This window comes from Mandrillus leucophaeus, unplaced genomic scaffold (assembly GCF_000951045.1).
Source record: "Mandrillus leucophaeus isolate KB7577 unplaced genomic scaffold, Mleu.le_1.0 Scaffold415, whole genome shotgun sequence".
NCBI classification, from domain to species: Eukaryota; Metazoa; Chordata; class Mammalia; order Primates; family Cercopithecidae; genus Mandrillus; species Mandrillus leucophaeus.
In genome coordinates, this window is record NW_012104421.1 from 3,070,694 (window position 1) to 3,089,442 (window position 18,749).

General features: G+C 36.2%; 1 protein-coding gene across 1 annotated transcript in view; it reads right to left on the minus strand.

The window, feature by feature from the left end:
- MLLT3 (myeloid/lymphoid or mixed-lineage leukemia (trithorax homolog, Drosophila); translocated to, 3) overlaps nucleotides 1-18,749 on the minus strand; it is a 144,462-nt gene that overhangs the window by 105,236 nt on the left and 20,477 nt on the right. The window contains exons 2-3 of the mRNA XM_011992672.1: nucleotides 11,183-11,320; nucleotides 2,376-2,519 (exon numbers count right to left, since the gene is read on the minus strand). Of these exons, the coding sequence (XP_011848062.1) occupies nucleotides 2,376-2,519; nucleotides 11,183-11,320 (282 nt within the window). The remainder of the gene's footprint in view (nucleotides 1-2,375; nucleotides 2,520-11,182; nucleotides 11,321-18,749) is intronic.

Here is an 18,749-nt window from a genome sequence, read left to right on the forward strand (position 1 = left end):
TAGAAGAAGGGTTCAATTTTTTTTTTCCTTTTAAGGTAGAATATATACATCTATGTTGCACACATAATCTTTAGGTATAAGGAGGAAAGTATCCTTTCTCCCATCACAAAACCCAGGCCAAAAAAAAAAAAAAAAGAAAAGTTTATCTGAAGACACAATCGTGAACTCATTTCTCATGAAATCAGAATGGCTCATAAGTTAGTAACACCATGATAGGCTGCATTAATACTAAGACAAGACAAATGGTTAAAGCCAGGTATAAATAATATAAGGCAGTCAAAAATCTAGGTAAGTCAAAAAAAGTTTATTAGTCTATTGATTTCTTTTTACATTTCTATAGAAATTCATTTTAATCTTCCCATATGAAATAGACAAAATCTGTAGAATTACTATGATTTTTAATAAATTTTTAAGTGTTTATTTTACTGCAAAATTCACTGTGATTAGTCCCTTAAATAACTTGTAATATTTCAAATAGCATATGCCTGGAATAGTTCACATTTTATTATTTTAGAGTTGTCAAGACACAGTCTAATTGTAATAGGAAAATATCTGCTGGCTTCAAACAGCACTTAAACACAAAGAAGGAAAGTTGGAAGTCAAGAAGAATCATTCTAAGATAAAGGCTGAGTAGAGCACAAGATGAGAAATCAACTAGAGACCTTATCAGGATGCAGTGCTGCACTTTGCTGCATTATCACTGACTGTAACCTCTTTTCCAGCTCACAGGCAACCCTCTACTTCTCTGGGACTAAGTGGTTGCTTTAAAAAGTTCTTGTGTCATATTTACATTTTCCTACGACCCTTATCAGAAGCATGATGTACTCGAGTTCCATAATTTGCACACTCTAATTACCCACCCAACTACACAACCCAAAAGAGATAATCAGAAATGTAAAATGCCAAATTCTTAAGAAAAAAAATGAGGCCGATTAGGATGTAAAATGGACCAGTTGATTGTTAAGGGCATAGACTTAGGTAAATAGCATCAACACTATACTCCTGATAACCACAAAAGGAGTAAAATAGAGTTACTTTTCCAAACAACTTCTTTAATAGTTTTATAATAAGTTCCTAATTTTAAAATAAGATGTGTTACAAAAGCCCATTTCTTCATGAAACTGTATTTCCCCCATAGAATACTCTAAGTGGCATTTCATTTCCAAAGCTGGCCCAATACCCACTTTTCTACTGACATACATACAACAAGGAATGAAACATAGTAAAAGTACTTGCAATGCTTCAAACACATATTCATAATTCAGGTAAAAGGGCAGCAGCCTAGCAAAAGAGAACTCAAAAAATAAGGTTCACATCACCCAGAATAGTCACACAATTATATATATGGGCAACTTTCTCATAAGAGGAACAATAGCTTTTCTTAGGTTCTCGAAGTGGTTGTTCATGTATCCAATAAAGAAAACTATGCCACAAAAAAACCACCTCCTTCCTACAAAGCCCTCAGGTAGAGTTTATCAGTGATATAAGGCATCTTGGTGGGTTATGGTCTACAAATGCATATAGAAAATAACTTCATAAATAGAAAACTGTGCAAAAACCTTCCAGAGAAACTGGAAGTGAAGTGAAGATGATCCTGGAGAAAAGGACACATTTCAAAATAGACAGGGTGTGAAGTGCCCACATAATATGATACGTAAGTTCATGTGAAGTAGGAGCTGATGATCCCAGTGACACTCATTGTCAAATAGATTTTGACCAATCAATAGTGTTTGTACAGCTGACCCAGCTTCAGAAGCAAACATTCCAAATGTTTATGTTTGCAAGAGGTACCACTTAAAATTCTTTCCCATACTAGTCAAATCACAAGGGCAAAAATTTACAACACTTTTGCTACCATTACTTTAAAAAGGAAAATCCATCTTTTATCGACACAAAATTCAAACAAACAAAAATGCGTATTTAAATGACTCAAACATGTAATATGAGTGAAGATACTTTTTCTATTAATTGTGATCAAGAAAATTTGGATTTCTTTTTATATAATTTTTAATGTGACTTGCAACTTAACCCAAAAGTTTCTATAACTGATACAACACAGTCCAGATATTATTCTTTTCTTAAATGAGGAGAGTTTATTGCTTATTTGTTTTGGCATTTTGTCACAATTAAATTTGAGCTGCATAGATTTTAAGACTGTTTTAATACATAGTGTAATTTCAAACTTATACCTATGTAAAATATTATTGTCTACCTCTTCATCTGAACACATGAATCCACAGCTAAGCCATCAAGTTACATCATCTCTTTTTACCTCTCCCAAAACCTTATTATACTTTTTAACACATCAGGAACTAGTTTTTTTTGTTTGTTTTGTTTTTTAATAGGAATGCTTTTCACAAGAGAGTGCCACTTACCCCTCCTGCCTTCAGCAACTTTCTCCTAAAGTCCTCTGTGGGGTTGTTGAAAGTTAGCTTTTCACAGCGGAGGTGATTCACTGGTGGATGGCCTTCAAGATGCAGGAATAAGTCATAATCAAAGCGGACTTTCCTAGGTTCTTCCTGGAGGTTAACAAAATTTATGAAAGACAAAAGAGAGGCATAAGTGAAATTTTAAAAGCAAAATTTATTCCTCATAAGAAATAGAAAAGACCTAAGACATCTAACATCTAAACTGTCAAAGCAGTACTGGGGGAAAAAAAGTATCATGGAATCATCAATGAAACAAAATGGAAATATCTGACAAATTAGTTTCTTTTGTTAGGGGAAACGAAATGAGAAAAACTTCTCATCTTCCCCATGATCTTTTAGGTGACAGGATACCAGCAACACAGCCACCCAACTAGAAACCAAGCACATTCCTTCCTCTTCCCTACCCTACTACACTCACCATCAAAGGCTGCCATTTTCTCCATAAATATTTCTTCAAACAAGCCCTCTAACTCCTACTACTAGGCTCTTACTCATGGCCCAAACTACTATAAACTCTTTACTTTGGGATATATTCTCTTCAATTCCACCTCCATTCAGGCCTTAAGATTATCTGTATGAAACAAAAATCTAGCCATTTTCACTTCCTAATTAAAATTTCAACAGTTTCCAATGGCCATTAGGCTAAAAACCCTAATCTCACCTGAATGCCACATAAAGGCCTTCATAATCTGGCTCTTGGCTTCATATCCTACCATTCCCCTTCTCTCCATCTGATGGCCTAGCAATATCCCACTGCTGGTTGCTTCCCAGTACCTACCATGTTGTAGGTTACCTCTGGTTTCATTCTTGCTTTGCATTACTACCTTCACTGCCTACCACCATTTCTCTACCTACTGCTTTACCTACGTAACTTCTCATCCTTCCCAACTTATGATTTCACTTTTGGAAAACCTTCCCTTAACTCTCAGCTCCCCACTGCCTCTCCTCTACCCTGTATGCATCTTTCTCTTACCCTTGCCACATCTTAGAATAATTGACTTCTTATTATCACCATTTACTCTGCTGGATCAGAAGATTGTTGAAAGTAGGAACAATGTTTGAATCATCATTGTATCCTCAAAAACTAGTTTACGACTATACACACTAGAAATGCAGTAAGTATCTGTGAGATTAATAAGAATGGCATTTTTCTGAATAAATAACTAGGACAAAATAGCATCTTATGCAAAAGAACACAATAATTAGAATTTCATGATACCTAGGTTCAACTCTCAAGCCATTACTTAAGTTGACCGAACATTTATCCCTCTCTACACATTGATCTTTAGCCACGCAAGGTGAAAATACAGACTCAAGATAATAATGACAACTAATGCGTACTTTAATATTCATCTCATTTAATTCTCACTGCTCTCTTTGGAGCAGATGTGAGCCTTGTTTTATTGTTATATTACTAATACATGATGAAACAAAAATGATTTGAATCCATTTCTTTTGACTCAAGAGTCTTAGCACCTGAAACTGTCAGAATATAAGAATTAACAACTCAAAATTCATGGTTTCCACTTCCTCATCCAAACTTCCCAAATCATAATCTCTACTCATTTCTTCAGTACTCCTTCACTTCCACTACAATCTGACATGAAACCTACTTTTTCTCTCTCTTATCAGGATGCCATTCTCTCCTGGTTTTCCTCAAAGTTTACTGGCTGTTCCTTCTCAATATTCTTCATGGACTTTCTTCTCTTTCTTCATTGACCCTTAAATGTGCTTTACCTTTCTGCAAAGTTTCCCAAGGAGATGACACCTATTCACAAGGAGTCAGTTCCGCCTGTGTGACAGTGACTCCCCTAAGTGTATCTCCAGCCCAGCTCTCATTGGCTGCCACATACATGTGTTCCACAGGTTGACTTATGGCAGCATCCAATTCATGCATATGTGTCTTTTGTGCTATCCTCTATTATCTTGGAAAACAGCAATTCTAACTGCTTGCCAAGGTTAAAATACACAAAAACCATTCCCAACTGTTCCTTCTTCCTCACTCACTACAGTCAAATTTTCTCTAAGTTCTATTTAGCATTCGTCCTTATGAACTTTCAAATCCACCTATCCTTTCCTCTAAGGCATAAATATTGTCCTAGCTTAGACCACCACCATTCTTCATTTGATGTCCTCCCTGATTTTGAACTTACCTCATTCTACTTCCCACAATGACCAGAGAATGAGCTTTCTAACACAAAAACCAGATTACAGCTTTCCACTGATATAAAAGCCTTTAATGGTTCATCATTTTCTGCAATAAAATCCCACTTCCTTGGAATAACCATTGCAGTCTCTTACTACCTTTCCTACATTTCTTTTGATATCTTACTATACTGTTTTCCCACACCTTTGAAGCATCTGCAGTTCCCCAATACTTCACATTAATTCATTCATTTGGCCTTTCACAAGTAGTGCTCCTCAAACCTAAAATGTCCTCTCTCCCAGCATAGCTCCCCTCCTATTGCCTAGTTAATGCAAACTCATTATTCAAGACCCAGCTAAAGCATTAATTCCTCTGGAAAGTCTTTCTCACTCTCTCAATATAATCGGAATTAGACGTCCTTCATAGCATTCCTCTATTAAAGCAATTATCACATTTAGTTATGATCATTTTTTATTTATCTGTCTCTCTTCCAAGTTGTAAAACAGAAGATGCAACTTTAGAGTTAATTTTAAAAGGAGAGCGTAACTGGGAGCATAAACTAGTAAAGCCTTTTTGGTAGACATCTTGACAATATCTGTCAACATACTAAATACATATGATGTTTGACCCAGTAATTCTACCTCTAAGAATCTCTTCCATAGAAATATTCAAATATAGGTACAAAAATATACTCTAAAATGTTCATGGTAGCATTGCTTATAATAACAAGAAACTAAGAATTATCTTCATCATTACCATATAACACCATTCAGGTGTTTAAAAATACTGACTTTGAAAGGTATATTGGACTCGGGAAGGGGAACATCAGACACTGGGGCCTATCATGGGGAGGGGGGAGGGGGGAAGGATTGCACTGGGAGTTATACCTGATGTAAATGACGAGTTGATGGGTGCTGACGAGTTGATGGGTGCAGCACACCAACATAGCACAAGTATACATATGTAACAAACCTGCATGTTATGCACATGTACCCTAGAACTTAAAGTATAATAATAATAATAAATAAATAAATAAATATAAAAGCATATTGCTAACTGAATTAAAGGCAAGTCACAAAAAAATATTAAATCATGCCCCCGCCAATCTATGCTGACACACATTTTATCTATGCAAATACATAGAGGGAAATCTGGGAAGACTGTACCAAATAGTTAATCATTAAATGTAGTCAAAGGACTAAAACTCCTAAGTTCTATTCCATATACTTTTACTAAGAAAATACATACTCCTGTACACTTTCTGAAAGAGAAAAACATATTGAAGAATACATTAATTACCAGCATAAAAAGAATGAGGTAATATCAACATCACTTTATAGTCTACAACAGTCTAAAACAGAACAAAAACATCACTTTTCAATAAAACCAACGGTAAGCACCACAGAAGATGACTCTCCGAATCCTGAGTATGATTTTTTTTTAAGATTTTTTTTTTTTAAGTAAGAAAAAAGTACTCATAAACTTGTGCTCTGGCCAACTGAATATCTTCTCTTAGAAGGCAGACATCGATATTATGTCAGTCTATGCTCCTCAGAAAACATTCTTCTTCAAAGTTCAAATAAGAAAGCATGTGCTTACTCTCTGTATAAAAATAATAAATTTCCTAGAGGTGGAAATCTGTTTTTGGCAATATCAAGTTACCCTCTCTCATTCTGCAGAAACTTCAGTCCTTGACATTTACTCTCTCTTTTATGAGATCATATTGAAAGAGAGAAGCATGGGATCCTTTCAAACATAAATCGATTATGTTTCAGTGTCCCTGTTGGTTTAGAGTTTCTGAAACACACAATTCTCACAAATGGGCTTGTTTTGTTGGACATAAATACAAAATAAGACAGAATTAACATATACAAACTCAAGAGACGTACTGACACTCTACTACCCCCTTGACCCTGACAGCCCAAATAAATGAGCAGAATTGAAGACGAGCTCATTACAGAAGGAGGAAAAACACAAGGATGGGAATGTGACCAAGGACAGGGTATCTTTAATATGTAGAATTAAGACTCTTCCACCATTGCCTGGAATTATTTTTTTTCTGCTTTCCCTCATTCCTATGAAAATTCTGAACAACACTTTTTCATGAACCATTTAATATGGTTTGGCTGTGCCCCCACCCAAATCTCATCTTGAATTGTGGTTCCCATAATCCCCATGTGTCTTGGGAGGCAATTAGATTATGGGGGTGTTCTCTCATGCTGTTCTTATGATAGTGAGTGAGTTCTCACAAGATCTGACGGTTTTATAAGAGGCTTTTCCCCACTTTGCTCTGCATTTTTCTCTCCTGCTGCCTTGTAAAGAAGGACATGTTTGCTTCCCCTTATGCTAGGATTATAAGTTTCTTGAGGCCTTCCCAGCCATGCAGAACTGTGAATCAATTAAACCTATTTCCTTTATAAATTACCCAGTCTCAGGTGTTCATAACAATGTAAGAAGGGACTAATACATCATTACTACAATGGATGTTTATTCTTCAAGACAGAGTTGAATAAACTCCAGGGATAAATAAAATAATAAATATACAAAATAAATAAATGAACACTCTGAAGCAAGAGCCTAGACCTATTAAATTTTTACCAATGGATCATTTCAGTAATACGAAAAATAAAAAATACATCCTGCTGGACCTTGGGGAATAAGCCAGACGCAGAAAGACGAGTACTGTCTGAGTCCATTTATATGAGATATCTAAAACAGATATTATGTAAGATTTTAAATTCATAAAATCAAAGACTGAAATGGTGGTTACCATGGGCTGGGGAGAGGGGAAAATGAATTGTCAATCAACAGGCATTAAGTTTCAATTAAGTAAGATGAATAAGCTCTAGAGATCTGCTGTACATTGTAACTATAGTCAACAATAAGGTATTGTACACTTAATACACTTAAAATTTAAGAAGTTAGATCTCACATTAGGTGCTCTTACAAGTTAAAATTAGAAAAAATAAAGAAACAAATATATCTAGCTCAGAGATCTAGATCAGACTATAGTAAACATTTAGTTTCTAAGACATCCTAAGAAAACGACACAGTGGCAAAGCAGTAATTCCTTTCTTAACTAAGAAATTAGTAACATATAGAAAAGTACTTAAAATGCTATATCCATGTGCCCTCTACTGAGATTAAACAGATAACACTTCCAGAGATTTGCTTTATCTTTTTCTTCAAAGAAATAAAATTTGGCCAGTCGGGGTGGCTCACACCTGTAATCCTAGCACTTTGGGAGGCAGAGGTGGGCAGATCGCTTGAGCTCAGGAGCTCGAAACCAGCCTGGGCAACATGGTAAAACTCTGTCTCTACAAACAATACAAAAATTAGCTGGGTGTAGTGGTGCATGCCTGTGGTCCCAGCTACTTGGGAAGCTGAGGTAGAAGGATCACTTGATCTCAGGAAGCGGAGGTTGCAGTGAGCTGAGATTGCACCACTGCACTCCAGTCTTGGTGACAGAGTGAAACCCCATCAAAACAAAACAAAACAAAACAAAACAAAAGAACTTCATATGTGTAAACTTCTCCATTCCTCTCCTCCAGTAACTAATGCCCTTAAGTTCCTGTGTTGTCATTCCAGCATATGCTCTTATACTAAATACATACCTCTCCAGAACACCATTATTCATTTTAGTAATTTCTTTAAAAAATACACAAATGATATAACCATGTACATATATTTCTGCAACTTTTAAGTCATCATTTTTTGAGACTTACTCATGTTGCCACACTAAATACTGTGCAGAATTCTAAGGATTACTTAATTACCATTTACTGATCCTCATCTCTACATAGGGCCAATTAGGTGTATCCTACTTTTCCATATTACAAACACTGAAATATATATGTATTATTGTGTACATGTGAAAACAGAAATCATTATAAAGTATGAAATTTTAAAGAAAGCCTAAAACTAGAAAATAGAAATAAGCTAATCTATATACTAAAGAGAAAATCTACAATGTTCCACCTGTGTCTATTTTACAATGGCCACAAAGGAAGAGCTGTTTTTCATCTCATATGCTGCTTTCTTCCCTTATATTTTAAGAAAATAAAATCCCCCACAAAGTGAATATATGTCTTACAGTCATAATGACTACCCAATGTGCCTTCATTATATCTTGCTTTTACTCTGTTCCATGAATTTCAAGAAGACTGAATGTGTGTGTGTGTGTGTGCGCGCACATGCGCATGCGTGTGTGTGCGTGCGCGCGTGGTAGGGAGTGATACTTGCTGCCTCTTCATCCTTTACTTGTTCTCTTCTTAAATCTGGCATATGGGGAAATTCCAGTTATTTTTGTAAAGCAGAAAACTGAGCAATTCATAAAATAGATTCCTCTGCTTAACTCAGAGCTTGTACAAATGACCAGAAACGTTAAAAACAAGAAAAGAGAGAAGATATTTCACTGCATCATTATTTCCAAACTGAGGTCAATGCAATGTCAAACTAACTTTGCTGGTGGGAAGGCAGTGGTATAATCATAACTATTATTGTCTTCTCATAACAGATCATAATTGCCTATTCTTTAATTTCTTTGAGATAAGAACTTTGCTGGCTTGAAGGGCTAGATTGTTCCTATAATGTAGCCCAATCTCTAGATGAAATACAACACTGGATATGAGGATGTGACAAGAGGGAAGAAAAGCACCATATGATCTTCATCACTTAAACTTCTAAGATATTAAAAGGGTAGTGGGAAAGATGGGAGATAGAGACAGGCTCTAAATTTCTTCCCATAAACATACCACTTAAATTAAAATTACACTGAAAAATGAGCAAAGGATATGAATAGTCACTTCTCCAAAAAAAAATACAAATGAACAATGAGCATATGAAAAGATGTTCGAACTTGTAAGTCATCAAAGAAATGCATATAAAACCAAAATGAGGTGTACTTCACATCTACTAGGATGACTATAATATACAATAACAAGTAACAAGTATTGGAGAAATTGGTGGTGAAGGAAAAAGAGAAGAAATAAAAGAAAGCCAAAAACCATTTTCTTAAGGGAAACAGAACTTGAAATGAGAAAAATGAGCACTTCAATATGAAGGCATATCACATGAGCAGATATAAATACATCTCAACAATTTAATTTGATGACAAATATGTGAACGATTCAGTGGTATCACCACTAAGAAAGATAATTATTCTTCTAGCAAAGAGTTATTGCTAGATAGCACAGAAGTTAGGAGTATAGCCAATGGAGAGAAAGACCTAGATCATGAATCTGGTTTTAACACTTTCTAACTGCTGAACTGAGCACTGAGACTGCTATAAGTTGAAAAAGCCAGTGTGACACTGTTCCAGTGGAAGGGACTGCACATTAAAGAGTGGCTTATCAGTGGTTCTCTTACTAAGCATCAGAAGGACTAGTAAATATGCAGAGTCCTAGGCCCTACCTCCAGAGATTCTGATTTGATAGATTTGGGTTGAATCTGAGAATCTCATTTCTAACCCGTTCTTAGGGTAATGCTAATGCTATCCCAAGGACCATATTTTACTGAGCACTGGTTTGGATAACATGATATTCTATTTGCTCAGTTCCTTAAAAGAAAAAAAAAGCCAATTACCTGACTTTTCAACAGGTTTTAGAAATTATGATATCTCTGGAGGAAAAATAAGGAATATTATAATTAGCATTTTAAGTGCTTATCTATAAGGTACTATTCTAAATACTTTGCAGAAGTTTATTTTATCTAATCCTACTAACCACCTTTTGAGGTAAGTACTCTTATCTCCTCATTTCATAAATAAGGAAAGTAAGCTCCACAGAGGTTGAGCAATTTGTCTGGCATTATACAATCTGTGTGTTATGCCACATATGTAGTGCTGAAAAATTTTTTTTTTTTGAGATGGAGCCTCACTCTGTCACCCAGGCTGGGTGCAGTGGTGTGATCTCGGCTCACTGCCATCTCCGCCTCCCAGGTTCAAGTGATTCTCTTGCCTCAGCCCCCTGTGTAGCTGGAATTACAGGTGTCCACCACCACACCCAGCTAATTTTTGTATTTTTAGTAGAGACGGGGTTTCACCATGTTGGCCAGGCTGGTCTCGAACTCCTGACCTCAAGTGATCTGCCTGCCTCGGCCTCCCAAAGTGCTGGGATTACAGGTGTGAGCTACTGCGCCTGGCCTGAAAACTTTTAAATTCAGTAAAATCCATATATCTGAAGTTGAAATAACTATATACATGTATGGTGTGGGTATCAGCTAAAGATAAAATGAGGTTATTCTTTGCAAGCCTCAAAAAAATTCTACAGATATGAAAATGAGAAAAGAAGCATTTTACTGAAAAACTATAATTCTTCTTTTCTATTTTACAAACATATTTATCTTTTCCATATGGTAATCACTCCTCTCTTTAAAGGAACACTTAATGAATTTCATATAATCTGACTTCATTTAATTAAAATTATCTTCTTCTAGCCACTTCCTTGATAATTAAGGGTAATGATAGCCAAAATTCCTAGAAGACAAATTTAACTTTTATTTTAATATCATCTAGTGACAGAAGTGCTTATGAGTCAAAATTATTTTAAACATCATTTGGCTAATGGTGGATCTTCTACTGAAAGATTAATGGGTAAAGATTACATACCTTGTTTTTAAAATAAACCTCAATTGGCAAAATGAAACCAGCATACCCAGATTCTTCTACTTTGTAAGGTGGATCTTTGCACACTGCAACATTAAGAAAGAAAATAGGTAAGATGAGAATAGACAAAAAGACATTCTTCTTTTTTTAAAAAAAAAAAAAAATCCCATTCTACCGTCTAGATCACACCCAATTTTCATAGCCCCTTGCCAAAACAAACCCCCAGTTGAGTCTCTGATCTATCCTTTATTTCTTCTCCAGAAACTGTAACAATAATTTCTCTTATGTAAAGCAGATATGTAATTCATTTATTCAAATCTTGGTGGAGAATAGCTCATCACAGTCAACCATGATTATTAATGAGTGAACTTCACTTGTTATTACCCTGCCCTAAAGCTTTAGGGAAACTGATGATTGCTCCCTATAACCCAAAGTTTGAAAAGAACTGTAAGCTTCCTAACAAGGGTATTATCTATGTCTAGTGTTTGATGCAAATCACTCTCCACCTTAACTCCTGACTTGTCTGAGATGTCCTGACTTCTTTTTTATTTTTATTTATTTATTTTGTGAGACAGAGTTTCGCTCTTGTTGCCCAGGCTGGAGCGCAATGGTGCAACCTCGGCTCACCGCAACCTGCCCCTCCCCGGTTCAAACGATTCTCCTGTCTCAGCCTCCCAAGTAGCTGGAATTACAGGCATGCGCCACCACACAAGCTAATTCTGTATTTTTAGTAGAGACGCGGTTTCTCCATATTGTTCAGGCTGGTCTCGAACTCCCAACCTCAGGTGATCCGTCTGCCTCGGCCTCCCAAAGTGTTAGGATTACAGGCATGAGCCACCGTGCCTGGCCTAGAGATGTTCTGACTTCTATGCCATCTGCTTTCCTTAGAAAATCCCAAAACCAGCGTATCTCTATGACACATAACCTCCCTCCTTCACCCACCCAAAAGGAATGTTTACTGAAATACCAACATACATGTAAACACTTAAGATCTAATCACATCATAAGAATACAAAAGAAACAATCAGGCTTTTATTTCTCATGGAGTTAAAAGGAAGCAAGACTATTAGACAAGCTCTTGGGGAATGAGAGACCCTAAGAAGCTAAACAGGATTTCATTCCACTAAACTTTCAATTAAATGAAAATCAATCACAAGCCAACTGAAACCATTCTAGTTAAGACTACATTTTGGTGGTATCATGAAGTAAACACGTACATGCCAAATACCAAGGCCACACACACTGATGCCCTGGGTCCTCTTCAGCAGCCCCAGCTTACCTGTCCCTTTGTCACCTACCAAAACCCCTCTGCTTCATTCCAATGCATTTCCCCCAAATGCGCCCAGCATTTCCCACCAGTGCCTAGTTCTCTTTCTGTCCCTTCTACCACACCTTGAAGCTACTCAGTATCCTCTGCAAATTCAAATTCTAATTTCTTCACAAGATCTTTCTAGACCACAAAGTATTACTATCTCTTTTCCTTTTATCCTCCCGAAAAGTTAACAGCCTGAATCAGTGCCTTGACACTGAACAGAGTTCCTTATGACCATATTTTGAAAGCTCTTTCTGCTAATTTCCTTTCACTTCTCAAGGACAGAAGGCACATTCACCTCAAGCAGACAGAGTGTCAAGGGCTCAGGTGACAGCAGCCCAGCATACTTGGGTGCCAATCCATGATCCTCCTCAGACTATGTGAGCTACCTCTGCAAAATTATTTCACCTCAAATCTCTGGGTTCCTCTTCTAGACAATGTGAAGACTAAACAGGGTGACTGTTACGGACTGAATGTTTGTATTCCTCTAAATCTCATAAATTGAAATCCTATCAGGAAGTAGGAATTTTGAAGGTGATTAGGTCATGAAGGTGGAAACCTCATGAATAGGATTAGCACCCAAGAGAGCTCTCTTGCCCCTTCCTCTATGTGAGGAGATGGTGAGAAGACAGCAGTCTGCAACTCTGAGGAGGGCTCCCACCAGAATCCTACCATTGTGGCACTCTGATCTGGGACTTTCAGTCTCCAGAACTGTGAGAAGTCCACTTGTGTTGTTTATAAGCCATCCAGTGGATGGTACTTTGTTAAAGCATCCTGAATGGATAAGCACAATGATGTGTGTATAAGATGCAGCACAGGACCTGGTGCACATAAGTTCTCAGTAAGTGACTCAAGCCGGGCAGGAAATCTAACCCTAAAACACCCAATTGCTATGTAGCCTTTTGGAAGAAAATAAACAGGATGCAGCAAGCAGAGAGCCCTAGATTTGGGTCAGAAGACTCAGGTCCACAGCCCTGGATTGAATATTCTCTAGACAGCCTACGTTTTTTCTCCCTTTAAAGAAGAGGAAACACCATCTACACAACTGAAGGCATGGCTGTCGACATGCCAGGAGACTGTATGTAAGGAAACAGAAGCGCGAGGCATTTTTATTACAGACATGATGTTGATAATATACCTGGAAATTGGTTAGACATTCCACAAGCAAAAATATGGTTACAAAAAGGTAAACTGAAGCCCACCTTAGGAAAATTGTCCCAAACTGATATCAGAAGAAGTAAATCAAGAACGAGGCATCTCACATGACCTTGTAAGTTTCTCTAATAGAAAAATGAAAAAGTGAAAGGATCCAGAATGGCTTCAGTCTTGCATTCAGTGACCACCTGTCAACCCATCATGAATATTCAAATACTGTGAACATTGGGGGTTGGGGGAGAAAGGAGAGAGTCTCACTAAATGCACTGAGCAGCCCCCACCCCACTTTAGCAAGAAGGCTAGTGTTACACTCATGACATTTCCAGGCTGCAAAGCCCCTTTTCAGAACAGCAATTTCAGTGTCCAGGTTGCTTGGGATTAATCATGCCAATGTCATTGGAAGGAAGTTTATTTTGTGGGCTGCTGCACATGCCAGAGAAGTTATAGCTGTTCCTCTATATACCCTTTTGTATAATTCATTTTCTCTATTCTGAATGCAAATTGCTCCTATTATCGGAAACAGCCGTTAGTGTGCACATCTTATCGTTGAATGTCTTTGGATTTTTTTCCCCACCATTTAAAGAAAATGGCCTGCTATGTACTAATATTCCATAGAAGTGTGATTTTATAAGAAACTGTTTACCAATTCATATAATTATTTTTAAATGTAATAATTTCATCAACAATAATGAACAATGTCTGTAAAGCACTGAGTTCTTAATTAGAAGCAAACAATAGGAACTTTTTACACACAATAAACAGGCTAGAAAATCAGTAGCCATGTAAATAAAAACTTACAGTTCTAATCTGAAGAAAGTCAAATTAGGGGAAGTTATTAATTTGGGTATTTTATGATCAGAATGATGAGTTTCTTAGTTCAAAACAAGAAACAGAAGTTAAAACTTAGAAACATTTTAGCCACTAGGGATAGTACATCAGATATAAAGCAATTCTTTTTAAAACTAGTAGAACCATGTTTGGGAGGGATCACCTTCTGTCACTTGCACACTTCTTCGTTGAGAGTCTCTTCTCTCACTGCATTAAGTTTATGATAGCTAAGCATTCTAAACCCTTAAATTAACTCTTCCTCTTGATTGTTCAAGAATCAGATCATCCTTAAGCTCTATGTCATAAAAGGCCAAGTTTCAGAAGCTACTGAAGGAATATTCACCTTTAAAAAGTCATTAAAATCTTTAGGTGACAATAAAATGGGATAATTAACATTTATTTTTTAAATTCTCATGTTCTATTATATGCATATGCATTCTCACATATTAATTCAGGCAAAATTATTAAACACTTTTTTCATCTGTAAAAATCCAGCCCAGATGTTAGCTCTTTCAGAACATCTCCCTTGGCTCTCTTCCATGATCTTGTTGCAATGAACAGGTCAGTAGGTAAGTCATTTCCCTCTCAGACTCCTCCACTAGACAGACCCCCTCGAAGTCAGCAACCAAAATCATTATTCATCTCTGTAATGCCTGACACTACTGTTGAGCCAAATAATATCTACTTAACAAATGTCTGTTAAATTTGACTTTTAAAAGACTCATGCTACCCTTCGCTAATTTACCACTGCCAAAGCAGTTGTTTTTCCAATAGAAGTGGTGAGTTGACAGTAACTAATCAAACTCTTCTCCCGAACCCCTACAATCAACATAAACTTTTAAAACTTTTAAAAAATTGGTACAGGTGATAGAAAAGTGTTGCCACAGAGGAAATTTTTCTTGAGTACTGTGGAACTGGTCCTAGTTCTGAGAGTACCACATTTTAAGCAACTGAATTAATCAACTGGACCAGAAGATCGCTAAGGCCATTTTGAAACTAATATTCAAGAGCCATAAATAATGGCTCCCCTTCTCCTCTCTGTCCACACATTACTACCCATGTGCTCCAAGACTCTAATTGGGAGAGGTTTTCAAAACTCTCTTTGTCCAATTAATCCCATGTACCATGTAAGGTCTATTAGGATACTATAACGAAAATTCATGCCTGAGAGAAACAGACCAAAGTTTTTGTTTGTTTAAAAAGAAGTTTAATTGGGTTTAATTGCATTTTTCCCTGAAATGGCTTTTCAAAATAACAGACACAATATAGATTCAAATATATATTATGTAGTATGATGCTAACCATACATTAACCAATAACCTATTTAATTTTTAGTTGGAAAACATGTACACAAGGAAGAAAAACACATGGAAAGGGGGAAAAGAAAATGATATGGCAAATTTTCCATAAGTCAAAGTTAGAAATAAGTTAGCAATAAGTCAAATCCTTACTTATTAAAAGTCCTTACTGAAAATTTTAATATTCTCATTTAGAAGTAAAAGATTTGACAAAGAGCTATGCTTGGTACAGAGAAATAAATGCTCTGTAACTGAAAAAATATGTTTGTGCTTATGTAATAAATTACTTATATATATTCAATAAATAAATGTAATTAATAGGAGCCATTTTTTTAGTACCAAAAGAAAAAACTCTGCCAACTCCATAAGACCCTCATTTAAACTTTAGAAATATTATTAGGCAACAGTTTTCTCCCAAAACCTCAGGAAAACAGCTGGTAGATTCCTCTCCAGAGCATCCCTTTAGTCTATTTGTTTTGATGCTATGATTTATGGCCATCTGAATACTTTTGTTAAGAACATGGCCCAGTTGCCCATTGATAATTATTGGCTTTATTTACTGTGCAGAGAGCCCTTCAGGAAGGAAACACATCAAACTATATATAGACTGGTTATTACTATTGCTTTGTGTCAAATGTCCCTTCCAGCTTTAGCATTTTGGACTCCCTCACTTCCTGCTTCAGTTCTACCACATCAGAGCCCCCAGGAATGGGGCAAACAGGGTCCTGTTCAGCCCATCTCTCTGCACCCAAACTGTTCTGCACTAGCATCTGGAAGTCTAGAGCCAGCGTCTGAAAGTCTGAGCATCAGAGGGTATCTTACCGTACCTACCACTAAACATGGCTTAAGGCTTTTCAGTCAAGACATTTTGAAAACAAAAATCAACAGTTGGGTTTCGTTTTTATTTTTATAAGCACACACATGCACACACAAAAAGATTCATCATTGCTTTTATTCAGCCCACTTCAAAACAGATTATTCCTGAAGAAAAAATTTTAAAAAGTTTTCCCTCTTTTGTGTTTATTTCCTCCATTTCCTTGAACAAGAATTAAAGATAACATCAACAAATATATTGAGCTGTATGTTGAGCTGGTATCACCTTGTGGATCTTTTAAAAAATTCAAATGCAATTCTAAAAACCTAACTGCTTCTTATACAATAAAGAACTGTAGCCACCCACTCTAACTGTCTAATTAACTTTCATAAAGTTTTAAAAACACAAACTAGATACAGTTAGCTAGCGGAGAAGATGCAGACCACCTGTCCACCTCCTCTGGACTCACCACTCAAGGCCTGACTCGATAGCACTATTTCTGGAGAGCCTTCTGCCAATATTCAAAACAAAAATGGTCATTTCTCTCTTCTACCTTTTTCTCATTGCATCATATTAGCTAATCCTAATATATCTGCTACCATCAAGTCCCATTCTCATCCTTACTTAATTCTGAGCTTTCCAAAAGTTAATGCTGTTTCTCACACCTCCTCTCATTCCTTATCCCAGATGATCATTTATGAAATTGAGTTAAATTTGTGAAACATAACTTTAGCATGAGTTTTAAAGGAAGGGATGGAGCAAGTATACAGGAGAAAGTATACAAAGCCTGGACAGCAAGCAGAAAGTGTGAGCAAAGGCATCAGGAGAGTAAAATTCAATATAATGAGACAGTCAGTATAAGCAGAAACATTGAAAACAACAAAACAACACACGATACAAATAAAGTTTATATTTGTATAGAAAACATCATGCTATACACAGTCAGAAATTCATGTCAAAAGTCCAGGAAAGGAAAAATGGATTGTACTCATAAAGGAGGGATTATTAAATCTGAAATGTTACAGAGAACCCCTAGATTTGGAATAAGAATTCGAGACTCCAAATTGGCTATATTGCAAAAATCTTAATGATGATACATAAAAATTACTTCATTTGTTAGTAACTTGGAATCTTTACTTATATATTCAGAATATCCCTAGCTTCTCTTTCAAGGGGGTGGGGGGGAGAAGAAATTTTCTTTAATATATGCACAATATTTTTAGCTTTCTAAGGAGTTTAGTCATTAGAGTTAGCAAAGTCCATGTAGCTGAGGTTAAGCCAATACATTCCATCTTGAGGGAATATAACAGCTATGTTAAAACAGGACTGCCTTCACAATCATTTCTTCAAGGAATGTATAACAAATAAGCCAGCAAAATTCAGAAGTTGCCCAAAACTAGATACTATTATTAATTGTTAGGAAATACTAAATATAATTCCTCAGGCTTACATCTTTCACTAAAATTGATAGTGCTTCTCCTAGCAACTTGCCCCAAGTTCCTTCAATATAACTCAGTATACAGAATTGTTTCAAATGATTAGCCTAGTGGAAACAGATGTCCAGGCTAATATGATGCAAAATAGAAAAAAACTGTATCTTCAGAGAAGGTTCAACCTAGAAACAGACCTAACCTTTTACGGAAAATTATAGAAATGGAAAAATCTTGAGACTTGTATTCCAAGAATTATTATCATTTTCTTAAAGTTAAACCCTGGGCAAAATACTCATATCTCAGAAAGTCCATCTGGAAAAGCAACACTAACTACACAGAAAATGATCTTCTAGGAAAGTAACTAAGAACTGTTCCTAATATTTGTTGGGAACATCTTCATTTCAGTGTGTACTACTACATCATAGAAGTTGTTCATCTGAAACACAGTCCTTCTCGGTGGCTTTTAAAAAATAAAATATATAAAAAGCCATTGAAGAGTATCACTTCCTAAAACAATTGCCTTTTGATTTCTGTAGATAGCAGAAAAAACAAACATTGGGACAGCCCTCTGGCATCTAAATTTTACCCAGGCTTCCATGTACTACACGTGGCCCAGCCATTGCTAAAACTGGTATAGTTTTTTATTTAGAAAAAAAAAAGAATTTTAATGTGTTAACTTATAAAATTATACTTTTCATTAATATTAACTCATTTCTTCTCAATAATAGCC